At 44.1% G+C, this 25,597-nt stretch overlaps 1 protein-coding gene across 1 annotated transcript in view; it reads right to left on the bottom strand.

Moving 5' to 3' along the window:
• Positions 1-2,856: 2,856 nt before the first annotated feature.
• LOC135873436 (zinc metalloproteinase-disintegrin-like NaMP) overlaps positions 2,857-25,597 on the bottom strand; it is a 44,201-nt gene continuing 21,460 nt past the window's right edge. Inside the window, exons 9-25 of the mRNA XM_065397931.1 lie at positions 24,634-24,803; positions 23,444-23,528; positions 21,845-21,975; positions 20,283-20,460; positions 17,335-17,424; positions 15,810-16,005; positions 13,347-13,449; positions 12,621-12,777; positions 11,134-11,214; positions 10,174-10,252; positions 8,463-8,565; positions 8,014-8,104; positions 7,427-7,492; positions 5,347-5,403; positions 5,059-5,136; positions 3,895-3,957; positions 2,857-2,889 (exon numbers count right to left, since the gene is read on the bottom strand). Coding sequence (XP_065254003.1) covers positions 2,857-2,889; positions 3,895-3,957; positions 5,059-5,136; positions 5,347-5,403; positions 7,427-7,492; positions 8,014-8,104; positions 8,463-8,565; positions 10,174-10,252; positions 11,134-11,214; positions 12,621-12,777; positions 13,347-13,449; positions 15,810-16,005; positions 17,335-17,424; positions 20,283-20,460; positions 21,845-21,975; positions 23,444-23,528; positions 24,634-24,803 — 1,761 coding nt within the window. The remainder of the gene's footprint in view (positions 2,890-3,894; positions 3,958-5,058; positions 5,137-5,346; positions 5,404-7,426; positions 7,493-8,013; positions 8,105-8,462; positions 8,566-10,173; positions 10,253-11,133; positions 11,215-12,620; positions 12,778-13,346; positions 13,450-15,809; positions 16,006-17,334; positions 17,425-20,282; positions 20,461-21,844; positions 21,976-23,443; positions 23,529-24,633; positions 24,804-25,597) is intronic.

Below are 25,597 nucleotides of genomic sequence, written 5' to 3'. Positions count from 1 at the left end.
TTTGAGCAAAATTTGGAGTCCCGTGGATTTTATAGGATTATAAAGTATCCCACTCCTCTTTCATATGTATTATGTGCAATGGATAATGTTCTACAAAAAATACTCTGTTTTTGTTAGAACATTTTAATACAGAAATCTTTGTAAATACATTATTTATAGGTAATAAAAATAACATTTTAAAATCTTCATACACCATGTTTAAACTTGCTTATATTAAATACATCTCTAAATACAAATAGAGAAGAAATGATCCCATAGTAGGAGACGCAAATGTTCTCACAATAAAGTTGAATCTAAAAATAAATGTACACCCAAAACTGACAGCTTACAAGGCAAGTAACAAAACATTATCATTTCATAGCATTGTTCTTTATTTTATAGTGCTTGATTGACAGCCCAAAGGAAATCACAGCATAAAAGAAGGAATGGATATTTTTCACATTTTTGTTTTTGTTTCAGAGAAACAGTGGGCAGGTCAATACTTCTATCTACTTTTTTTTTTTTAAACGTAGCTGTTGACTATCAATAAGACTTTTGTAAGCCAGAATTTCAACTAGTGCAAATTGGCACAACTTTGCTAACATCTATGCAGCTTAGATTTACACCAGCTGAGGATATGGCTCATTTTAAAGAACAGGCCAAAGGGAATGCTCAGGACCTGATACGGATTTGAGTTAGGATGCGATTCCAAATTTCACGTGGAGGCTAATTCAAGGCTATGACTTCACTTCGGTGGTTCTCCAGCCGGGAGAAGATCTCCCTTAGTGACACTTTTGTGCTCAGGTGGTGGAAATCTGCCTTCCTGAGCCACATCCTAACCAGTTCTGAAAATGAAAGGACCATTCTGCTTTTGAATCTGACCTAGAACCAAACTTGGTTCAAACTGGAACCTCTATGAAATTTTGGGTGCTTTGGATACAAGGTTAATCTTGTTTTTTGTAACATTTTTCCTTGACACATACTCCCATGTGCTTTAACCTAAATATATTGATGCTAGTAACATCAATCATATCAATGCCACAAGTATCAATAACAGCAGTGCCAGCAGCCCAGAACTAATGAACAACCTTCTAGTAACATCTTAGTGTGCAAAGCCCCATACCCAGGAGCAGTCTTACAATAATAAATCAATGTGCCCAGCCTAATACTCATTAGCAAACTTACAATAATACAGCAGAGTGCAAAGAGTAATCCTACAATTAAGAAAATACCAGTGTGTTGCTGCCAGGGCCGGCTCTGGCTTTCTGGCCACCCCAAGCAAAAAAACAAAAAAAAAACGTGGCGGCCAGAACGGCAAAGCAAGGGGGAAAAAAAAAAAAAAAAACCTGCGGCGCGGCCGGAGCCAGGGTGCAGGGGGACTCCCTGCCCTGCAGATGTGCCCTGGCTAGCGGGGGGGAGGGGAAGGGAGCGGGGGGAGAGAGAGAAGGGGAGCGGCCAGGGCTTCAGCGAGGCACTGACACGCGGCCCCTCCCGCCACACCGCCTGCCGGGAGGGCTCCGTGCCGCTCCGGTCGGCTGGGAGGGAAGGACGCGGGCTATCCTGCTGGGCTTGCTGCAGCTCGCTCCCATCCTCCGTGCCGCCACCCCCTACAGGGCAGCCGGAGTGGAACAACAACAACAACAACAAAAGCGGCCGTGCCACCCTAGGATTGGGCGGAATGCCGCCTCCTATAAGCTGCCGCCCCAAGCACCAGCTTGCTCGGCTGGTGCCTGGAGCCGGCCCTGGTTGCTGCTGGAATAGGGTGGGTGAAGTAGATATTTCTGGAACTAAGTGGTGAATAAAACAAATTAAGGGATTTTATTTCATTGTCCTTGGAGTTCAATTATGGCATCTGAAGTTCCATGTCAGGCTGGCAAAGCATGCTCTCCAGGAGACCTGTGATCCAAGCAACTAGCTGGTTGACTCTCATACAGTCTCTGATCATGTCCCCAATCTTCCCAGCTCAAAATGGCTCACTGTGGGGCCTTTTAAGTGATTGAGAATAAAGGGGTACTATAATCCCAAAGGATCTTTTCCAAACCAAAATACTTCTCAGATCTCAAGCGTTGCCAATCAGTGCAAGAGCTAATGAACTGACCAACAGGAAGGTAATCCAGCCTCATGCTTCAATGATACAAGCTGACTTCCTCCAAGGGTCAGGAAGGAATTTTGTTCTACCATGGACAGCTTTGCACCTCCTTTTGAAACATCAGGTATTGTTCACCACGGAAGGCAATGTTGGGTCATTGATCCAGCTTCTTTGGTGGTCCTTTAACTTTACATGTAGTTTGCAATTTACAGACAGAATCCAGCGCACCAGACTTTCCCAAATCTTAGACTATAGAATCATAGGACTGGAAGGGACCTGGAGAGGTCATCTAGTCCAGTCCCCTGCACTCATGGTAGGACTATTATTATTATAATATAAGGTATTATCTAGACCATCCCTGATGTGTTTGTCTAAGTTGCTCTTAAAAATCTCCAATGACAGAGATTCTACAGCCTCCCTAAGCAATTTATTCCAGTGCTTAACCACTACCCTGACAGTTAAGATGGGTTTTTTTAATTTCCAACCTAAAACATATACTGAGCTGGTTTAATAACTCACATATGGTCTACCCCTCAGTGCAGTTTGCTATTCCCCTAGCTTTTCCTCAGGAAAGCCAGGAATGGCAGGCTGATGTCACTATCCAAGGACTACAACATTATTTGAAAAAACACATTTTCTTTCAAGGAAATTGCTAGTCCATTTACAAAAAAAAAGTTATTGGTACTATCATCATTTCCCCTTGGCAAAGGCAGGAACCACAAGGTGAACAGAGATGGAAACAGTCCCTCAGAATGTCAGGAATCTCGATCAATTCTTCTTCAGTAGCTTCATACTCTGGGTTTGACTGGTGGTTTTAAAGCCTGAGTGAAAACAAACAAATGAACAAATCAAGTGACTGGCACAAGATTTTCCACAAATTCTATTCAGCATTGCACAATGTGGTGAGATGCATCGTGTGGGGGGGGTTCATATCTCTGTAGCCTCAGAATACCATTGCTGCAGATTCTAGACTTGATGGACAAATGGTTTGATCTTATATTCCAGCAGCCCTATTAAGAGCCAGATCTGGTACCCTTACTCATTCTGAATGACACCTTACTCAGAGAATGGTCCCACTGAATCACATGTTGTATAAAATGCTCCTCAGCATGAGTAAAGGTAATTGAAATTTGGCCCACAGTTCTACAGAATAATTTTTGTATTGCAGTAGTACATAGATGCCCCATTATGCTAGACATTGTACTTATATATAGCAATATGACAATCCCTGAATGAAAGAGTAATCATTCAAAGGCACCGACTCTGCAAAGACCTGTGCACATGCTGAGACTAGTCAGATGCTTAAAGTTAAGCATACAGGATAAGTCTCTGCAGGGTCAGAGCCTAGATCGCGTGCAGAGTAGTGCTGCTGAGATTCTGTACTTTTATCACAGGATTCAAACCCTGCACTGTAATGCAAACAGGAGAAGAAAATTAGAAAGTAAAAGCATTTTAAATACCAACTACTGGACTGTGCTGATAACAGTATTGACAGCTCTGTGTGTCCAAAAATCTTGGTTCTGCGCTGCTCCCCCATTTCTCCCCCCAAAGTAACCAGACTGGATTCTCTTTGTCTTCAAATTTTTGAGCCTTTAAGGAGTCATGTTTTATATCTCTTCTCCACAGCCATGAGTGCTAAAAACTTACTGTTTTTGAGTTTGTTGTAACATGACTCCAGGAGGATGGGCCTTGTGGAAAAAAATACCAAGAATCCTGCAGCTCACAGTGAAATCCTGAATTGGCAGCACTGTGTTAAGATTTATCTTGATCTCTATTTTGCCTTCAGTCATACTTGGAATATCATGTGTATGGTGCACTTGACTTACCTGTGGTGGGGGTGCAGGTTTGCCCTTAGGGACTGGTGAAGGAGTGGACTTCGTCTGTGCTACCTGTGACAAAAATATAGTTGTTTTCCTTTTAAAGTGAGTACAGAGCTGAGGTGCTATTGGGGTTCTCTCCCATATTTACCAAGACATTTCCAGAGACAAAAAGTAGATAAGCAAGTAGCATTGTGATCCTAAATATCTTTCCCCTACACACACAACAAATGTAAACAGACAGAAATACACGTCTTGATTCTGGAAAGCACTTAAGTACATGCTTAACTTTATGCATGGGATATAAATTCATCTCTATCAGCAAAGGGTGTTCAGTAGGGCTATTCAGCTGCTTAAAGTCAGGCACGTGTTTGAGTCAATGACTGAGGAAAGCATCTCTATTCTGGATGGCACTTAAGCACATGCTGAACTTTAAGCATGTGCTTAAGTCCCATTTGAAGTTGATGGGACTTGCGCTTAACTTTAAACACATGCTTGTGCTTTGCTGAATCAAAACCTTAATGAAAAATCCTTGCTCGTGCAAGCAGTAGCGTTGACTGTGATGGGATTACTAGCAGGAGAAGAAATCGCTAGTCTGAATAAGGACTGGAGGCTCAAGCCCTGTGACAGCAAGAGTTTGAGTGGTGGTTTGGTTGGGTATTTTGCTTTTTAGGCAAACTTTCTGGCCTTTTTCTCATTTACACCAATGGTGCCTTTCTACAGCTCTGTTAGTGCGATGTGGCCTTAGTGTAAATGCAAACCAGGCCCACTGTGTTTAAAATTATTTTCTCCTCAATTGTATTAAAAAATTATCAATGACCTCTTCTCTTCAGTACATCTGAGGCCATTTTAGTGACTACTCGACCCGCTATACATAGGAACACTGCAAAAATGGGACCTACTGAATCTATTAATTATTTGTATCACTAGCCATCCCAGTCACGGATCAGGACCCCACTGTGCTAGGTGCTTTACAAACACAGAACAGAACAAAAAGATGGTCCCGTCCCCAAAGAGTTTACAATTGAATTAGCTTCCATCAGTTTTAACCATAAAACTAGAAACTGAAAACACTGGCTAGTGTTCACTACATCATGATTATATCACGTGTGTAACTTGGTTAGATAAAATACATGAGAAAAGAATGGACCAGGATTATGGAAGTCTACTTACAGAATTGCCCATGACAGGAGAAAAGCCTGGTTTGGCAGTAGGAACTGGAGGTGGTGGAATGGTTGGCTTTACGATAGGCTGAAAAAGAAGACAATAAAATGTTTGCTCTGAGATATTGTGCGTGAGAGAGAAAAAACATAAAGGCCTCTGTCCCTAATTCTGAATTGTCCCAACCTTACAAGTCTAGAGATGAAATCCTGGCTGCATTGAAGTCAAGGGGAGTTTTGCCATTGATTTCAATGGGACCAATATTTCACTCTTCTTTAAATCCACTTACGAGGTTCTCACCATTTTTGTATTTTGATGGCTCGCTGGCCTGCCATTGGATCTCTCCTCTGGGATATTCTAGGGAGCAACAATAAGTTACAATATGTTAGTGTTGCAGAACACAAAGGCAGCTTACAGTTTTCTGGCAGACAACATGCTGAACTATTAACATCAAACAGCTGAATACAGCACAGATTGTAGTATTTGACATCTAGGATGCTACTGATAAAACTTATCTGTTCCCCCAGGCTTTTACCAGAGGGGATGTGGTGGCAAATTGAAGTTGGAGTTTTTGTCCTGGTCTTCTCTTTAATCCTTTGGAGCTGACGTATCAGTTTAACTATTTGTGTTTTTAATTGCTTTATAATTGATGAGCATGCACCTGAAGATGGGAGAGGGGTCTTTTTATAAATATCAAGATAAATCCAATCCAATAAGCATTCTTTAAGGTGTATGCTCTGCCCGCAGCCTTAAACATTCAAATCTATGAACTCTAATCATTGTAGCGCCGAGATTATTTTGCTCTGGCTCAGATGTCGCCACTAGAGATGGGCCTGAAACACACAAATTTGGATTGGGAGGGGGGAAGGGACACAAATTTCCCAAAGCGTTAGGGATTGTTTAGATCTAGAGCTTTGTTTTGGGCCCATTTCTAATCACAATAGGGCCAATCCTGAAAGATACAAATCACCTACTTTGTGATGCTGAGCGTCCATGAGTAGATGATGCGGGCACTCAGCATTTTGTGGAATCAGGCTCAGTGCTCAGTCTTGTCTCTTGGCCAATATTTACAAAAGCCTTATTAAAGTGGCATGGCTTTGCATATTGAATCTACCCAAAGGACTTGCCTAGGAGGCAAATGGAAGTCTTTCCATCGTGTCAAGCTCTTATAGCTCATAGGTGGCCTCATAGCAAACTCATGAAGGTGCACAGAAACAAGTCCATCAAGCAGACAAACAAGTCCATCAAGCAGACAAACAGAAGACTTGCCTAGACATACTGTGGACTTGAATAGAAAATTGGTGTAGGAGTCTATAGACCTGGGATGCTTTGCAGTTGTGCATATATTGGATCAGTAGCATATGCTTTGCAGTTGCGCATATATATATATAATGGATCAGTAGCATATCAAAATATGTGATGATAATCTTTTACTCTCTGAGGCCTATTCTTCCATGACATGCACATGCAAGTCCCCTGTTAGCATTAATGGGAGTTGGACACCCATCATCAAGGAGGAAAGATCTCCAAAATGTATTGAAGTATATTAGAGCTAAGCAAAACTGGTAGCAATTTTTGCACAAGGTATATTTTTATTTGTTTCTGGTGATTTCACACCCATTACATTTTTCTTTCCTGCAAAATTTGAAGAAATTACCATCTCTGCATCAAAAGCTTAAGATTTCCATGTTAGACTTTTTGAATTTTGAAAGGGTCCATTTTCCTGTGAAAACTTTGAAACCTGGCAAACTTTTCTGTGAAATGGGCTCCATTCTTCAGCAAAATGAGAGAAGCACTAAAAGGCTGAGAGCATTTTCACCTTTTCTTGTGCATATATCACCTACTTCTGATGTACACCCACTGCTGCTAGCAATTAAAGGCCAGATAGGAGCTCACAAGCTCTCACTGTTGGGCAGCTATTCAGTTATTTTCTCAGTTGCGAGTTCTTTGTTCCTGACTGAGCAAATTCCTTAGGCATATGCTTAACTTTAAGCCTATGAATAGTCTCATTGAATAAGCAGATAATGAACAGATTGGCTAAGTAGGTACATGAGTGCTTTCCTAGACTGGGATCTATAATCCTTGGATGAGTTGCCAGTGCCCATTTTGCAAGGAATGCGTTTGTTTGGATATGAATATATTCTAGACAGCAGGTGTGGGCTGCATTATTCCCTCTTTCTAGCCATCTATGTTAGCCCTGAAACAACACAGAGGGGCCTGATTCAATGTCCACTGACATCAATGGAAGTCATTCCACTTTCCATGGACTTGGGATCTGGCCCCAGCGGGGGCTGACCATTACATCCCTTTGAATGCTGTGTTCGGCTTTATCAAAAAAAAATTTTTTTTTAAAAAGAAAACAGTCTCCAGTTGTGCTTACAACATAGACTTGTGGCTTGTTTGCCTGGCGTGGAGGAGTGGGAAGGAGGAATCTTGTGTCGTGGACCTGAAAACAGGAAAAGAGAAGCAACTTGACATGAGCCTTACTTTAAAATCTTTATCTTGCTTATTGATTTTGCTCGCAGCCCCCCACTCCAGACTGACAAAGTACAGAAATTAGACTCTAAGCCAACTGGTCTACCCACTAAGCTGCACTCACACCCTACCAAAGCTGGGAACGGAACCCAGGAGTCCTGATTCCAAGCACTCTGCTCTAATCACTAGATTAATCTTTAGACTCAGGCCCTTATTAATCATAGAAGATTAGGGTTGGAAGAGACCTCAGGAGGTCATCTAGTCCAATATCCTGCTCAAAGCAGGACCAACACCAACTAAATCATCCCAGCCAAGGCTTTGTCAAGCCAGGCCTTAAAAACCTCTAAGGATGGAGATTGCACCATCTCCCTAGGTAACCTATTAAGTAACTGCAGATAAGTTTTGAAATTTTAGCCATTCTATTACAGTGATGGGAGAATATATGTGGTGCACCAAGCAGTCTGTAACTCAACCATACATCCAGATTCTCACCTTCTGGACAGGTGCAGCGTTTGGTCTTCTCTTCTGTTCTTGCCCTGAGAAGCCTTGGTTTGTCTCTCCAGATACACCTCTGCTCTGGCCACTACAAAGACATTCCATGTGACTTATAATTTGCACTTCGGTTTGTATGTGTTATCTCAATTGTCTTAAAAAAAAGAGGCATTGTACCATGGAAAGCATTCCGCATGTTGAGTTTAAATAGCTGACTTACTACTGACTTATATAGCAGTTTACTTTTTTAAAGAGCAATGTATGGACATTAATTAGTCCTGAGAGGTCAGGGTGAGACCATGGCATTTTCAGGTCCCGGGGTTGACATCTCACATCCTTCCTGCACAGTTCAGAGAAGACTGTGGGAGCTAGGAGCCCATCTCCTATTGAAAAGCTCCAGCCTAAATTCCTTCAAGATTTTTTTGATTCCAAAAGGATTAACATGGTACCTCTGAGCTTGCTTCTTCTTAGCGTTTCGGTAGCGGATGATTAAAGCAGCGCCTATCACAATGATGGCAAGGGCAGCTAGCACACCGGCAATGATGGCGAAATCTGCAGAGATGATACATTGCAACATGTGACTGTTTCTCAACAACACTGAGAGGTAGCATAGGCATGTAGATATGGCCTCCTCATTTTCCTACGGTAAGGGCTTTCTTAAGGCTAAATTGTGTTCCTGTCACAAGCAGCCACATGAGGGAGACAGACTCCACTCCATTCTTCTGCATGACTATGTAGTGCTGTGTCTAGCTGGATCCTGGGTCTGGGCATGTAAGGGGAGAACAAGAATTGCATGTCTGCTCGATATTCACTCATCACCTCCCAAGGGAGATTGGCAGAAGGTTGGAGAGTAGATCAGGACATTGTGTCAGCCAGAGGGCTGCCAGGGGGAGGAGGATGTGTCACAGAAAAGGCTGACACAGCATATTGCTCCAACTAATGAAAGATGGAAGTCCAGAGAAATGGTGATTTGGAGTGGTGTCTCTGAGACACAATTTTCCGTCTCCCCAGTGCCTCTCCTGCGGATGTGTAATGTCAGATTGTCGGTACTGGGAGCTCAGCCTTCAAGCTCAATCTCGCACATAATGACCTTAAAAGGCTTCCTGTTCAATAACACAAGTTGGGGAGAGGGCAGGTGAGGACTTAATAAAATTCAGTATGTTTGGGTGTTTCTGTCTTCAAAGCACTTTACACATACTAATCCTCACAGCGCCTCTGTGGGACTCTGGACCAAATTCAAAATTGGTGTAGGAGGCTTTCCTCTAACCAACCACAATGGGTTTGCAGCTGCTTACACCAGTTCTGCATGTGACCCCCTCTGACTGCAATTTAGCTTTTTATTTTGTTGTAGATACTTGAAGGCAGGAATGAGTCTGGGACTTCATCTTCACTGCTTAAAAAGATGTTTCTACCATGGGGTGACTAACATATTAGCTATCCTGCTGTAAAGTTCTAGTGGAGAAAATGCACCATAGTTTTACCACAAGGCAAAATTACGGGAAGTCAACTGTGGGCAAGCAGTTTAGCGTTGTCCTCACCTAGCTACTCTGTGGTAAAAACTACAGGGAGATGGTCTCTACCAGGATTTTACAGGTGTAAAAAACACATTTTAAAGCAGTGAAGACAGAGCCTCCTTCCTTCCCCCCCCCCACCCCCGAGATGTGCCAATTCTTTAGGGCTATCAGAAATAACAGCTTTTGTTAGTTACTCAAATAAGCAGCTATGACAGACATGCAGAGAGCAGATACGTGGGGAAAGAAGGTGCTGTCTCCTGGTCTACACTAGGGACTTAGGTTGGTATAACCGTGTCTCTCAGGGCTATGAAGAATCCATACCCCTGAGCAAGATAGTTAAACCAACCTAACTCCTGGTGTAGATAGCACTAGGTCCATGGGAGAATTCTCCCATCAACCTAGCTACTGTCTCTCTGGAGGTGGACTACCTACCCTGATGGGAGAACCCCTCCCGTCGGCATAGGTAGTGTCTTCACTGAAGCGCTGCTGCAGCATTTTAAGTGTAGACAAGCCCTTATGGTCATAGCTTCAGCTGGTGCAAATCCCTGTTTCACTAAAGTCAGTGGAGCTGTGCAGCTCACACCAGCTCGGTTTGGCCCACAGTTTATAGTCTGACCAGTATCTCACTTTATCACAGCCTACTCACATTGAACTGTTGTAGAGCTATCGCAGTTGGGCGGTGCCCATCCTTCTTCACACTGGCATACCAGTTCATGGTCACACACCTAAGGAAACAGAGGTCTGATATTAGTCTTTAAATCAGGGTCAAGAGAGTGAAGAAGCTGGCTTAATGCCAGTGGCTAGTGTTAATCCACATTCTTACCAGTGTAAGAACAGAATTTGGCCGATTATACATAAGTATATCAGGCCTGATTGAAAGCCCATTGAAGTCAACGGGGATCTTTCCACTGCCTTCAATGGGCTTTGGATCAGGCTTCCAATGATGGTCCCACTGCAGTGAAGTGTAAAATTCCTATTCAGATGGATAAGAAGTTAGCTCACGTAATCATAGTACTGACTTCTTACAATGTACATTCACAGGCCTGATTCTCCACTCTCTTGCACCTCGTACAGTCCCGTAACCCTATGCAAAGCCAATGCAGAGTGCTCCGTGTCCATCTCCATGGCATTTTACACCAATGTAAATTACTACACAAGGTGTGTGGCAGCAGAGAATCAGGTCCTACATCTCTAGACTTCTGAGCACTTTATAAAGGAGGGTAAGGCCTGGTCTACGCTTAAAATTTAGATCGCTCTAACTACATTGCTCAGAGGTGTGAATTTTTCCCAGGGATAGAGCCCAGGTCTCCTTCCCTCCAGTCCAGTTTGCTACTCCAGGACTATGTTCCCTCCTAAAAATCATTTATGCTATCATTGTATGTGATCTCCTAAGCAAAGGTACTGATATATTATTGGGTTACACATGCTCCTGTGAAACCATAGGAAGTTTCGGACTCAGTTCATTTGGATTCTTTCATTTGATCACACGTTCCAACCCCCTGGACTAAAAAAAATCCTGTAGCTGTTACTGTAACATCATAACTGGGCTTTAGTTCACACACAAGAGCTTTTCTTAGTGTCATTGGCAATAAGACTCAAATCTTACAGCATGGCCATTGCACTTGGCGGAACAGTTGGTTGACTTGTAGGCTCTCTCGATATCAACACATTGTCCCTTGCTGCACACCTGAAATGCAAAGTGCATGTGTGATCAACAAGAAGGGACTTTCAGCTTTCATAAATTGCATCACAATGTAGTAATTGTCTCAACTATAATGTGGTGAGCAGTGTAAAGGGGCATTAAAGTGTGTGTACAAATGTATTTTACATAGATGTAAAGGGTCCTTAATAGAACTAAGAATCAGACACTGTATAAAGAAAAACAGTGTGATTCTCAGTTACACCAAGACCACTGTACACTGCTACAGCAGTTTAAAAGGGTGTTAAAGTGGGAGTCAATTATATTGACTCCACATTTCAAGCTACAGCAGCATACAGGGGAGTTCATGTAAATGAAAATTGGGGCCCAAAGCGTTATTTTATTGTACCTAGGGTTGGTAGAAATGTTATGAAACTGGAAATTTTGATGTCATTTTTCATTGAAACTTTGAATTGTGAATAGGTTACTAAAAAGGGAAAATGTGTGTTTATATCAATATCCCCCTTCCCTGTTTTCCAAACCAGCTTTGACTGTGGCTAAGAGGTGTTACTAAATCTTTTATGTATCATGTGCTGAGTTTGTACAGCACCTAGCACAATGGAGTTCTGGTCTATGACTAGGGCCCTGAGAAACTACCCCAATACAACATCCTCACATTTATCTGAATAGCCTGGGCTGGGGGGGCCACAGATTTTATTTGGATAATCAGGTGTTGGGATAATCAAGATGGCAGCCTTTCATCCCAGTGCCCTTAGTGCTCTCTCTTGCAGTCGTAAACAGCTGGACAGGGTATAGACTTTGCTGTAATCACAAGTCCCGCGGCCCCGTTCCCCCCGGCCAGAGCGCGGCAAGTCCCGCAGCCCCGCTCCCCCCGGCCGGAGCGCGGCAACCCGAAGTGCCGCCGAAGACTCAGAGCGCCGCCTGGTGAGTACAAGCCCCACGAATCGGCCCCGCACTTGCTAAAGCCGACCCTGCCAGCGGCTGGGCAGGGGGTTCCACTGGGGGAGGGGGGTGCGTGCATTCCAGCTGCTGGGCAGGGTGGCTAGCTGGGGGTTTGCACACAGGCAGTTGTTTTGGGGTCTGGGATGAGGAAGGGATTTGGATAATGCAGAGGTGTGAATAAATGGGAGTAACTTTCTTATGAGCTTTAGACACCTTAGACTCCACATGTCCCATTAGTAACTTTATTCCAGTGCAGACTGTAAAATGCAACCAAATCAGAAGGTAGCACTTTACACTCTCTTTGTACAGGAATAAATGATGGCACAAAGAGTGAGGTAGTAGAAAATCAGACTTTACACAGTTGAGTCACCTTGAATATGACTTTTAAAAGTCCTTTTTGTCTTGTAAGAGTGTCTGTGATTATAAACAAGAAACAACTAACGAAACGAATGGAAAAGAAATGACGGGGCATAAAAACTTCTTTCACTAACCATTCCATTGCCACATTTAGTTCCAGCAGCGACCATGCCTGTGTCCTCATTATTGTCGTTAGGAAAACTGCCTTTACATGTGTCAAAAGATAGTAGGTTTCCAGCTGTAGGCATTTGTGAACCACCAGTACAGAATAACTTCCCACACTGTATATCTCTGGGAGGAAAACAAGAGCTTATTTTCTAGAATAATGTCAGAGCACAGCAAAACTCAGGGATATGCCATATCCCTGAGTCCACACACAGACTAGAACTGAAATAACTAAAGATTTGAATTATAACCCATGTTATTTCAACTCCAGTTTGTGTGTAGACAAGTCCTGGTGCTCAATTCTCACTGACTTCCATGGGGAATTGAGGATGCTCACAGTACTTTGCAGGACAGAATGTTTAATTTAACTGAACCTCGCTTCTGATTCTCTTCAGGTTCATTCTTCCTTACTCAAAAGCTTCTCTCTCTCTGACTGATCTCACTCTAGTTTATTATGCTCTCTTTACCTGAATCAGAATTGTATTTAGAAACTGTACTTCTCTCTCTTCATCAGAAACTGCCCTGCTTTACTGCAACCTCCAGCTTAAAAAGAGAAATACAAACCAGCCCCAATATGAAAGGAAGAGCTGTTAGAAGAGAGTTCTCCTAGTTTCTTGCTTCTTCATATGGACATGAATTACCTCTGTTTCCTAGAACCTCATAGACTTCAATGAGCTAAGTACTTTTTTGCTTACTTTTTTGCACAGGGGATGAACGTGCTGTTCGCCTTTTTGCAGTGTCCATAATAAACTCCGTTCTGGTTAGTCTTATAACAAGAGTCTACAGCTACTGTAGCACCTAGGAAGGAGGCAAAGAAGACAGACAAGCTGTGAAGAGCATGGAAAACAGTATGCCATGGGCCAGATCCTCTGCTGATGGAAAAGTGGTGGAACTCCATTGACATTGCCAGCTGAGGAAATGATCTATTCCGTTGACATCACACATACATCTAATCAGATTTGCAGTGGCACATCACGCAAATGAATCCTGCACTATAGCAGCACCCATGATGTTCTAGGTGCTAGCATATCTCTGTAAGAAATAGACGAGAGGGATAAAGTACATTCAGATCAGTGAGTGTGTGTATGGCCAGAGGGCATGGCTGGGACACGCCAATCCCCAGCTTTTCATTTTGACTCCTTGAGGCCCATGGTGTAACTTCAGGTGGCTCTAGATTACGCTGGAGGACCAGGCTAGTTGACCAAGTTTAGGGGAGGGCAAAGGTGAGCTTTATGCAAACCTTCGCCCCTCTGTTCTCTGCCTCACCCCCAACCTACACTGTCTGTTCCTTGCATATAGCTGAGGATCCGGTCCCATGTAAACCTATATAAACGCGGGGGTGCATGGCTATAAATGAGGGCAACATTTGCAGATAAGCCTTTAGTGCCTGAAACTGTGAGGTGGGCATGGTCCAGTGAATAGGGCACTGGAGTGTAAGTCAGGAGGCCTTAGGTCTATTCCCAGCTTGCCACTGACCTGCTGTGTGGCCTTGGCCATGTCCCTACCACTCTCTGTACCTCTGCTGCCCCTGGGTTTGCATTGCCTATTTTGACTATAAGCTCTTTGGAACCGGGACCATCTCTTACTGTGTGTTCGCCCAGTGCCCTGCACATTGGAGTTGCTAAAGTGTGATGAAACTAATAATACCCAGTGAAGAGCAGCTGACACTTCTGAGGGCTGGGTTTTAAGACAACAAGCACAATATGCTTATGATCTAAAGATTAATTTGAGTTCTTTGTCTTCTAAAACATCATCAGTAATGAAGACGCTGCAGTTGGAACCTAGTTTAGAATTTGTTGATAACAAGCAAGGGAGAATGGCATCTTGTTTGCTCTCCCTGCCCTGTAGGGCCACAAAAACAATTTTTTGATTTTTAAGTAAAAAGGAAGCATGCTCATCATCATCACATCAGTGTGAAAACAGAGAGATTTCTTCAATTTATCATGTAAATAATTCCCCACTCAGTCCCTGGCTACCTTTTTTCCAATGTTGTGCAAAAGAGGAATTGTTTTCCAACATCCTCTTTCCCCAGAAACGCATATTAAAAAGTGTCTGAAAGGGGGCACTGAGCTTATGAAACTGGTAGGGATCATCTGATGCAGTGGCGGTGTAAAAATACTAGATTAAGCGCACACAACACAACAATCAAAAACCCCCCAACGGAATGAAATCTTTAAAGCTTTCTTCCTCCTTTTTGGGGGGAGGAGGAGAGGTGTGTGATAAACCAGCTGCAAATACTGAGGGTTTCTTTACAAAGAAAAGTTAGTGGGGAGTGAGCTAGGGTGTGAATTTAAAGCCCAGTAGCTACTCTGCACTAACTCCCTGTGTGAACGTACTTACTCCGCATTGAGGTTGCCTTTGGTACTTAACTACATAGCCCCACAGTTTGGATTACAATGCTGTGCTATAGCTCTCCTGCGTGGACACCGTTGGCACAAACAAAAAGATACCTAGTTCGTGATCCTGAACCTTTTAGTTCGCACTGGAAGTGTCCACGTGGGGCAGTTACAGTACAGCACACTAGCGCATGCTAATAAACACTGCAATTCACACCCCGGAAGTCTGAAGCCCGGCCACCATCAACCATATGACCTACCAATAGGGTGCAAGAAAAACTCTGTGGCTTGTACATACAAGCACTCAAGGAACCTCGGTGCCAACAAATCTGCGCTGAGGCATTAAGACAGAAAAGGGAAGTTAGTTTCACTGTGCTCTCTCTCCCTTTTTTTAAGGAAGTATTAACAGATTTCCAAAAAGCTTCTGTGGGCTTTGTTTTCTAAACGAATGTGACTATGAGAAAAGGAGATTAACCAGGTTCTCCAATGGAAGAAAGGCTTAAAACTACCCAGCCCCTTCATGCCTTATACACATGTTTTGCCATGCTGGGAAAGTGGTAATTGGATACTTGCAAAAACCAGTTAATCCTGATGATAAACTAGGCTGACAATAAAATAAATACAGGGCTGTAAATACAGCCCCCTCCACAACAGGTGGAATGTTAAGACTCTAGGACTACACCTGCATAACTTCATAGCACAATTATATTGACGTATTGGCTCCCAGTCTCAAAATATACTTGACAAATTGTCACACATCTGTTCTAAACTCTCCCCCTCACCTTAAACAATCTGATTCATTTAATGACAGCATCCACTCACCTGATCCCCAAAGAGCAATGCATTGGCTCAGCAGGGTGGGGCATTTCCCCATGTAACAGTAACCCTGGCCATCTCTGCAAGGGTATCCATTGACTCTGAATCGATCCACTGGGCACTGGTGGGACCGGCCAGTACACAGCTCGGGCAGGTCACAGTCATGCTTTATAGGTCGGCAAAGAGTCCCTGCTCTTTTAAGCTGTAGCAGAGAGAGAGCGCAGTGGTCTTAGGCATGCCATTCCCCCAAGTCATTTAAAATACCCAGCAATGGACTTACCCCAGGGTTGGTCAGGACTTAAAAGTCTCTAATGGTCTGAACACCCATGTTACCCAATAAGGGCAAAGGGTGAGTTTGGTGTATCTGAAAACCAGGCCACCTGGAACCAATTGTGCAGTCCTTCCATGCATGCCTCCCTCATTGAAACTAGTAGAACTTCCAATTCCCAGAGAAATCAGTGGGACTTGTGCATATATAATGACTGCATAATTGGGCCCTTTCATTGAGCCTGCTAATCAATGACATTGGCAGGCATCCTATTAAACTCATTGGTGCTAGCTATAAAATGCTTCTAGCAAGTGATCTTTAAGAGTCATGTGCCATTGCTCTGAAACACCTAATATAATTTCCAGGAAGAGGATTACTTTAGCTTTGGTGCAGATCAGTTATTTGCTGGCTACTGTTATTTCCAATGAGATTCAGAGATATCCCGGGCTAAGCAGCAACCGCCGTTTTAAAGAAGGCTGGAAAAAAATAAGCTACATCATACTATGAGAATCAGAGACGTGGCAAACCCAGCACAATGAGTGTTAATAATAATGCAAATAAAATACTTTGCGGTTTATAGCAAAAGGTACTCGGCATATCACACAGGGACAGCCATGGGGCTTGCCGGAGTGGCAATGATGCATTGCGTACCTCCTATGCTCTCCCCTACACACCTTTTCTAAGTACTCCTGGCAGTGTTATGGCTAAGTTAGACTGCAAGCTCTTTGGAGAAGAGCCCTGTGATTATTTAGTTGTCCTTAACATACCATTGCCACCCATGACTTAGTAGGAAGGATATAAGGGAAATGGATGATCTTGTGGTTATGAGACAAGCATGAGAGTCAGATGTGGATCTTATTCCCTTCTCTTCCATAGCCATACTGCATGAATCACATAAACTTTCTGGGCCAAAGCCTCAGCGGGTGTAAACTAGGGTGGTCCCACTGACTTCAATGGAGCTATGTCAACTTACACCAGCTGAGAATCTGGAGCGCCATGCCTCAGTTTACCTATCTGGAGAGATGAGGCAAACAGGAATACTGGGAGGTTGTTAATTAACATCAGGTTGAATTAATCAATATCAGTGGAGCACTTTGAGGTACTCCCGTGGAAGGTGCTTGAGAAGTGCAAAGTATGATTGTTACAATGCTGCATCAATGATAAATAATAGCCATTGGTCCATTTTAAAGGGGTCCTCTGGCTTTGCCCAAAAAACACCACCAAAACATGAAGAAATAGCTGAGAGCAAAAGGGGGGTCTCACTTGGCAGTTTTCACAGCACTCTCCAAATGCACATTTAGCATTCGGCTTCAGCTTGCACGTTGCAGCTTCACAGCAGATATTTGTGCATTCCTGTGAAACAATAACAGAGAAAGTTACGGGCACGGTACAGTGCTCTGTATTTTGTTTTTTTTTCCCCAGTAGCACATTTCTGATAGGACAGTCTGTACTTCACTTAAAGAGAGAGAGCAAGACGCATTTGTACAACACGTATCTAAAATGGCTTTATGGCAAAGCAAACTGATACTAATCATTCTTTAGGAGGATTGTGCGTGACAACGAAGCGTGCTTGATTATAAAACTCCAGAATCAAGTGGTGCAGGGAACGGCTGATTTTTTTTTTTCTTCTTAGGCACAGATCACATACAGCTTTTCCTTATTGTAACTGAATCAGCTTACAATTCAGCTCCACCTCACCACTCAGCTTTCTGCTGTCCCCCAACAGACACACACACATTCTGCCTTGACAATCAGCTGGAAACGCGGTGTTCTTAGAAATAAGTTTCCACACTAGCTTCAAGACTGTTTTTGTGGCCCTAATGACTGTACTGTGTGTCTCGTGGCATTTGAATGGATATTCCATGGAAAAATGCTACTGAAGCATATTCTGGCAGAAGTTCATTCTGGGAGCGAGCAAGAAAATTCTTTCATTTGGGCTAATGTACATTTGAGTCGGCCTTGATTCTTCCAGCTATACTTCAGAAGCACGTAAAACTCAACAAGCCATAACGCTGGCTTAATTGAAGATTAGGGTTAATTTAAGGTGCGTTCTGAGCTCCCTAAGGCAGCACTGACTGAAGCTCTCCCTTTGCAAGACTGGTAACCTTCCCTCCTGCAGCGTTCCTCTGCTTCTCAGGGTTGAAGACAAAGGGCCTCTGTAGTGAGCCGGTGTGGCACCCCTCCATCTCTGACAGGGCCGAGCTTCCTCCAACCCCAGCATGGGCGGAGCCACCTGGTCCGAGGCCCGCCCCTCCGAGGTCACGGCCCCAACCCGAAAGTACAAAAGCCCGCCAGCAGAGCTCAGTAAGAGCCAGACCGCCAGAGAGAGCAAACGTCCCGGGCCAAGCTCCCGCTTGGGAGACAGCCGCAGGCCGCGAGCCGCCTGCTAACGCCCAGCGCCGATCAAGCCTCCCTCTCGCCAGGTACCCCGAGGAGGACTGGCCCAGCCTGCCCCGGATCCGTTACCCCGAGGAGGACTGGCCCAGCCTGCCCCGGACCCGTTACCCCAAGGAGGACTGGCCAACCCTGCCCCGTGCCAGCTACCCTAAGGAGGACTGGCCAAGCTTGCCCCGGACCAGCTGCCCCGAGGAGGAGTCAAGCCTGCCCCGTGCCAGCTACCCTGGGGAAGAGCTGCCGGACCGGCCCCCAAGCCCCGCACCCGAGAAACCGATGCTCCTGGACTGGCCCAAACCCGGCATCGCCAAGAAGGTAGGCCCCAAGGGGGAACATGGAAGTAGCCCGGGGGTAGCCGACCCCGGTCAGGCTGCAGAGGCCTGTGAGCCGATGTCAGTGTGTTTCGGTCAGGATACCCCACTGACCGGCAGCGACAGTAACCGCTGCTAGGGCCCCGGGCTGGAATGCAGTGGAGTGGGTGGGCCTGCGTTCCCCCCCTGCCACCCCACATGGGTGGCAGGCTTCCCCCTCACCCGACGCTCAGGTGTAGAAGCCTGGGCTTACCTTAACTGCTGAATTGCTCAACCCCTGCCCTAAAGGGCTTAAGCTGTAACTGCTTGCGCCCCGCCCTGACCCAGGGCCTCGGCGCCTTAACTGCTTGTCTGCTCAGCCCCTGCACCAGAGGGCCTGAGCCCCTTAACTGTTTGTTTGCTCAGCCCCTGCGCCAGAGGGCCTGAGCTCCTTGACTGCTTGTCTGCTCAGCCCCTGCATCCAAGGGCCTGAGCTGTAACTGTTTGTGCCCCGCCCCGATCCAGGGCCTGGGCCTGCTTAGACGGTTAGTTAGCGCTCAGCCCCTACCTAAGGGCCTGAGCTCCTGAACTGTAAGCCGCTCAGCCCCTGCGTAAAGGAACCTAAGGTTGGACTGTCTGCACTTTAGTAAGCCGGTGTGGCACCCCTCCATCTCGGAGGGTAGAGCCCCGGCTCAACCCTACTACAGCCTCATTTTCAATTACACTAAGGTCCCTTTGCACAACCCAGGTAGTGTAAAGGAGTCTTAATATAGGGGTAATTGCGAAGTGGATGAAAAATGCTACCAAATCAGCACACCTCCCAACAGTGCCAGTGGCTAAAGTGGGACAGGTCCTGCCCCCAGAGGTGGGATACTGGGGCGGAGGGTGAGGGGGGCGGCACGGGGGAGCTGCAAGTCCACCCTGCACTCACTCAGCACTGGCAGCACCTGCAGTTCCTGTCCTGCAGGGCTGGCTGGGCTTGGCTCCAGTGGTCTGAGCACATGCCTGGTTTATGGAAGGGAGGGGGTGTGAAAGGCCAGTGAAGGGGCAAAGCTGGGAGTGAGGAGAGAATGGGAGAGTAGGGAGGGGAGAGGCTGCCAGGGAGGAGAAGGGGGACGGGGAGCAGGTCATAATGCTTGCAGCCCAGAATGGGAAGCCAAGCCCAGAGTCCCTTTAACTGGGAACAGGGGCATTTGTGAGTTAAAGTGGAACAGCCCCATGAAACCTGGGATGTTGGAAGGTATGAATCAGAGTAGTAGCATTTCATAACCTTGTTGCACTGGGCTAAATGGCTACACAAAGGGCAGAGCAATAGAGAATCTGGCACCTTCTCTGCAGCTTGGAGTTTTCTGCACCCTCAAGTAGCAGAAAGTTTCCGATGTCTCCCAAGACCTCTGGACAATCAGGGGTTACTTGTAGAAGAGTGAGGTAGACTTAAAAAACAAGACTACGTTCAAAGAGCCAGAAGCTTCTCTAGGGTTTCTACCTCTCGATAAATATTATTTTTTCACAACTATTCATAGGTACCTCTGGAGTTCCACAGTCACATTCTTCTCCTTTCTCTACAAAGTTGTTCCCACAAACAGGGGGTGCTACTATGTCTTTCAGTGCAGGCATATTGGTGATGCATACTGGTGTTCGGTCCAAAATGTATTTCTGAAAATCCTGGAGGCTGCATGCAGTAAAATCCTTTGGGATGTTGTAGCTGCATAGATGAATCAACATGATTTCAGTGACAACTAATTACACAACAACACACGCAGAGGGTATAGGATATGAATGAAATGAATGCCCTCATCCCAATTAACCAAATACAGTAGTTTCCCCAAATACTCTTTAAAAACCTGAAACATTTAATTTAATTTCTGGGCGTTTACAAATATTTTTATTGGGGTGAAACAGTAAAAAACAAAAACAATTTTTTTTTGGAGATACTGACAACATAGAGAGGTCATCATCTTAGATCATAAATTCCTAGCTCTGTAAGACCAATGTGATACAGTGGTTACTTCTGGCACCTGAAGTACCCAGTTTTCCCTACTATGGTCCCGTGGCAGCAAGATTAATTGGTGATCTCTATGTCTCAACCACCAACATCCTAAAGTCTCAAATCAGTGTTAAATAGTTTGACCTCAGGAAGTTCTCCTCCTCTCTTACTGGAGTTTTGGCACATGGACTAAAGTGGCAGGATTTTTTTTTTTTCTTTTTTTAACCAAAAATATATTGCCTCCACCACCCATGCTTCAGACATGAAAAAGGGGGAGAAAAATAACATAACAAAAGGGGAGAGAATAAAGGACGTGTGGTTGTAAGAGAAACACTGGTGAAACAATTGAAGAGAGAGAGTGGGAGGCTTACACAGAATGAATAGCCACATTTCTAGAGGAGTCAAGCTTGGTCTACACAAATTGTAATCAGCTGGGATCTGATTCAAAGCCCGTCTACATCAATGGGAGTCTTTATGCCGACGTCAGTGGGCCCTGGATGAGTTGAGTATAAATGGGATCACTGGCAGAAGTGCGGCAAACCCACATTAACTAAATGCTGAGAAAAGAGCAATTCTGCAGCTAAACACAAACAGAAGGAAGTGAACCATCATCACGAGTATAAAGGGAAGTTAATCTTAAGCAAGCCTCTGTGGGAACTGTGAATACGGATGTCTAGGGAGGTGGGTGTTTATCTAAAGGTTACATAAAATTGTACTGGAAACCTCAGGGATTCTTTCAATTGGCTGCTTATTGGAGAGGCAGGTACCTAGGGCAAGTCTCTCTATAAGAGAAATCCACTTAAGTTACAAGCAAGATTTTCAGGATCTGAAACAGGATATGCAAAGACTGGGTAAGTTCTGTCTCACCACAAACGCACGAAGATTCATGCTTTCTGGGCGCATTGTTTCACACGGTATAGTTATTGTAAGTGTTTGTGGCGAGGTTGACAGATCCATTTCAACAGTACACTCTGAGCCTTATCCAAAATGAAGCGAATGGAAAGACTCCCATTGACATCAATGGGCCTTGGATCGGGCCCAGCTGTATTTTAAAGCACTCATGGGCTTTGTCGTTCCCTTTTTGCAGATGCAAACGCCTCACCTGAGTTGTGCTGCCATGATACAAGATCCAGAATTGCATTTGCAGATGCTAGTGTCATGATTCATGCCAAAATTATGCCCCATCTCGTGTGCCATGGTGGCTCCAATTGAAATTGGATTGGAATTATGGTCCTGCAGTGATGGGAACAATAGAACTGTCAGTTATTTCTATAAGCCTGCAAGCCGGTTTGGAACAGAGCACAGCATAAGAGAAATGACATGGCTAAGAAATCGGAATCCCAAAATAAATATCCCCAAATGCAGAAGAACTGGCTATTTTACTTTGTATAAACCTGGAAAGGGATTTTTTTTTAAATGTTTAATTAATTGCATCTTAATAAGAAAGCAACAAAATTATTTAGCTCAAAATTCTCCCTCCATCTGTCTCTCTAGACTGGAATTTTCAAAAGAGTCTGAAGACTAGAAACTATACCAGTACAGTTAAAGCAGTAAAACTCTTTGCCTCCCTTCAGTGTGGATGCAGTTAAACTGGTATACAAGTGCTTATGCCAGGATAGCTTATTCTGGATCAGGAAGTGAAGCAAATTATAGCAAAACATGGCATCTTTATACCAATATACCTGTATTCAGACTAGGGTTTACACTGGAATACCTATATCAGGGGGGAAAAATCACACCCCCAACTGACCTAAGTATATTGGTATAACGTCTTAGTGTATACCAGGCCTAAGAGAGATAGGCGGACATTTTTTATTGAATTGTAATAGGAATTAGGCACTTAAATCCCTTAAACTTCTTTGAAAATCCCAGCCCCTCTCCCTCTGTCTATCACATCTAACACTGTAATATGTTTACATGTTATATTAAATGATGTGTGGTAGGGAGAAGTGATAAGGGGTAAAGAGAACGACTCTTGCTAGGGATGATTCATGTTTTTTATATCTCTTGTGGTTGTGTTCTTTTAAATATATGCCAAGGGCTCCCGGAACTCTGGCTGGCTATCTCTTTGGTAAGGAGTTGCTTTTGGGTGGAAATCTAAATAAATAAGCAGTATTTGATAATAGAATGGCATAAAAGTCGAGGTGTGCTGCATTATTCCAAAATCCCCATCAGACACTGCAGTACATACTGCTGCCTCTTGGCCCCTGTGTGTTCTAAAGTGTGTTTTGTCTGGTTTCACATCCAAATCTCAACTGCTTTAAAAATCAGGGGGTATTTGGTTTTAGAGATTTGGCTCGGTCCTTTAAAGCATTTAGCTCAGTCAGTGAACTTTGGGTCCAGAGGTGAACTTCCCCTGCTTTCAGGGAGAGGTTTTGCATCTAATGTTCTGGTTTAGGCCCATATCTAGTAGTTATTTTTTTTCCAAACCAGTTCATCCATCTCTAATTTAAGATGCTTAGTGTTGTGATTTGGGGCATCCTGGTCAAAACTGATTCCATCGTTTATCCCTTTCTTTTAAATCGCGGTATATGGTTCTGCTCTCCCTTATATTAGTTTATAAATAAACAACTCTGTACGCTCTTCAGCCTGATGCAGCAATGAAATGTACCCCAAATAATGCCACGCAGCGAATAGATGTGTTAAAAATTCCAGTGACGGTTGCCTGCTGGTTAAATGTTACCCAAAAAACCAACCAGACCTGAACAATGCCTGAGGAATGAGTAGAACTGCACATGGTTCCCACAAAGGCCAGGCCTACTGTTGGCCCATCAAAGTCAATCGCTCTGTAAGGAAGCAAAAACACACAGCGTGAAGCCCAGCGATCTGTCACAAGGATGCAAACCTGATGACGTTGCTGGTGGTTTTGTTGATTGAACTGGAAGTTCCCTTAGGCACGGTCCCCTTAGTCAGAACCAGTGTGACGGGGAGAGATTTTCAAGGGCACAAATACTTAGGAGCCTGACTCTCATTGGCCTTCAGTGGGATTTAGGCACTTATCTGTCATTTGTGCCCTTGACTCTCTCCCTGAGGGTCACAAATACGACACTGCAGCTGAATAATCCTGAATTTTGGATCTGAATTCCAACTTTGCAGCTCAGATATATCAGATTTATATTAGCTCCAGTTCAGCAAAGCACTTAAGCACAGGTTCAGTTTTAAGTGTGTGAGTGATTTCATCCCTTTTCTGCAAGACTAGATTTATCAAAGCATTTAAATATTTGATTAAATTTATCCTGATTCAACAAACCACTTAAGTACATTTTTAATGCCAAGTATGTGCTTAAGTTCCACTGATATCAATGGAACATTAGCACATGCTTAAATGTAAACATGTGCTTTGGTAAACCAGGCCCAGTGGGCTCGTGCCAGAATACTGAATTGGGCACCTCTCCAAAGTTTGGATTCAGATCAGAATCTGGGTCTGAGCTCTGTATTTCAGGCCCAGATAGCTAGATAGCCAGCTGCAAAATTCATATCCAGCTCCTCATTTGGATATTAAACTTCCCCCCTCCAAAATGCATGGGTGCTTAGGTCCATCTCTATTCATTCATTTTATTTGCATTTATACCAACACTTTGCATGGTACCACATTTTATAGTATTCCTGTTTTGCTGGAGCTCAGACTAGATGAACATAACAATCTCTTTTGTCCTTAAAAACCTATAGGTGAAATGCTAGCCCCGTTGAAGTCAGTGGCAAAACTCCTGTTGACTTCAACGGGGCCAGGGCTTCACCCTATCGATCGGTGAATATTACAACCCACTGTTTGAAATGATAAAACTAGGACCCTTATAGACTGCATCTCTGGTTATCTTTGTAAACAAGTTTCTGGATACAAATTCTTCTGGCATATTTGGAAATACAAGTGGAAAAGGACATGATACGTACGTGAGTAACTGAGCATTGTCATTATTCTTCCGTTTCAGCAGGTCCGTATGACGCCATGTTGAGAATTTGTCCAAGGTGGTGCCGGCTGAAGAATTCACAGTGAACAGATCCCCAGCTGACCAGATTTCTAGACCAATCAAAGCCACGTGAATGTTTATGGCTTTATAAACCTGCAGTAAGGAGAGATCATGGACAGAAGAAGTAAGAAGAAGTAAGTAAATAACGTAGCTGAAGTCGACGTACTTAGATAGACTTACCGTGGTGTCTTCACCGCAGTGAGTTGACTGCTGCCACTCCCCCGTCGACTCTGCTTGCGCCTCTCGCGGTGCTGGAGTACAAGAGTCGACGGGAGAGGGCTCGGGGGTCGATTTATCGCGTCTAGTCTAGACGCGATAAATCGATCCCCGCTGGATCGATCGCTACCCACTGATCCGGCCGGTAGTGTAGACATACCCTAAGTAACTTCTAATTTTTTCGGACAGCAGGGACTTATTCTGATAACATTTGGTCATTTCTAAAACTAGATGAACTTTTCTGAATTCTGAAATTCCAATGAAGTTTTGAAACTTAAAAAAAAAACAAAAAAAATATGATTTTTCTTAATTCTGCCTCTTCCCCCTTCTCCCCCCCCCCCCCCCAATTTTTTGGACCAACTGAAGAAACTGTCAAAATAAGTCCCATTTTGAAATTGCAGCAGCATATTTAAAGAAATTACAAACTTAAGAGAGGAAAAAATGTGGAAATTTTTCACACCTTCTTTTTAATGAACTCTAATCAGTTCTTTGTAACAATTGCTAAGACACTGCCGCCATAAACCCTTCCTTAAAATATTTGATTTAGTTATGTAATTCTTTCTCCCTCACTTCTGAACATACAGCACGGGATATTATGGACATGTGGCATACACTCGGGACTAGATCTCTAGCTGCTGTGCTAGTAAGGCTCCTTTACCCTCTAAGAGCCG

The sequence above is a fragment of the Emys orbicularis genome, chromosome 2, assembly GCF_028017835.1.
Source record: "Emys orbicularis isolate rEmyOrb1 chromosome 2, rEmyOrb1.hap1, whole genome shotgun sequence".
NCBI lineage: Eukaryota > Metazoa > Chordata > Testudines > Emydidae > Emys > Emys orbicularis.
This window is presented reverse-complemented; position numbering and strand designations above follow the sequence as displayed.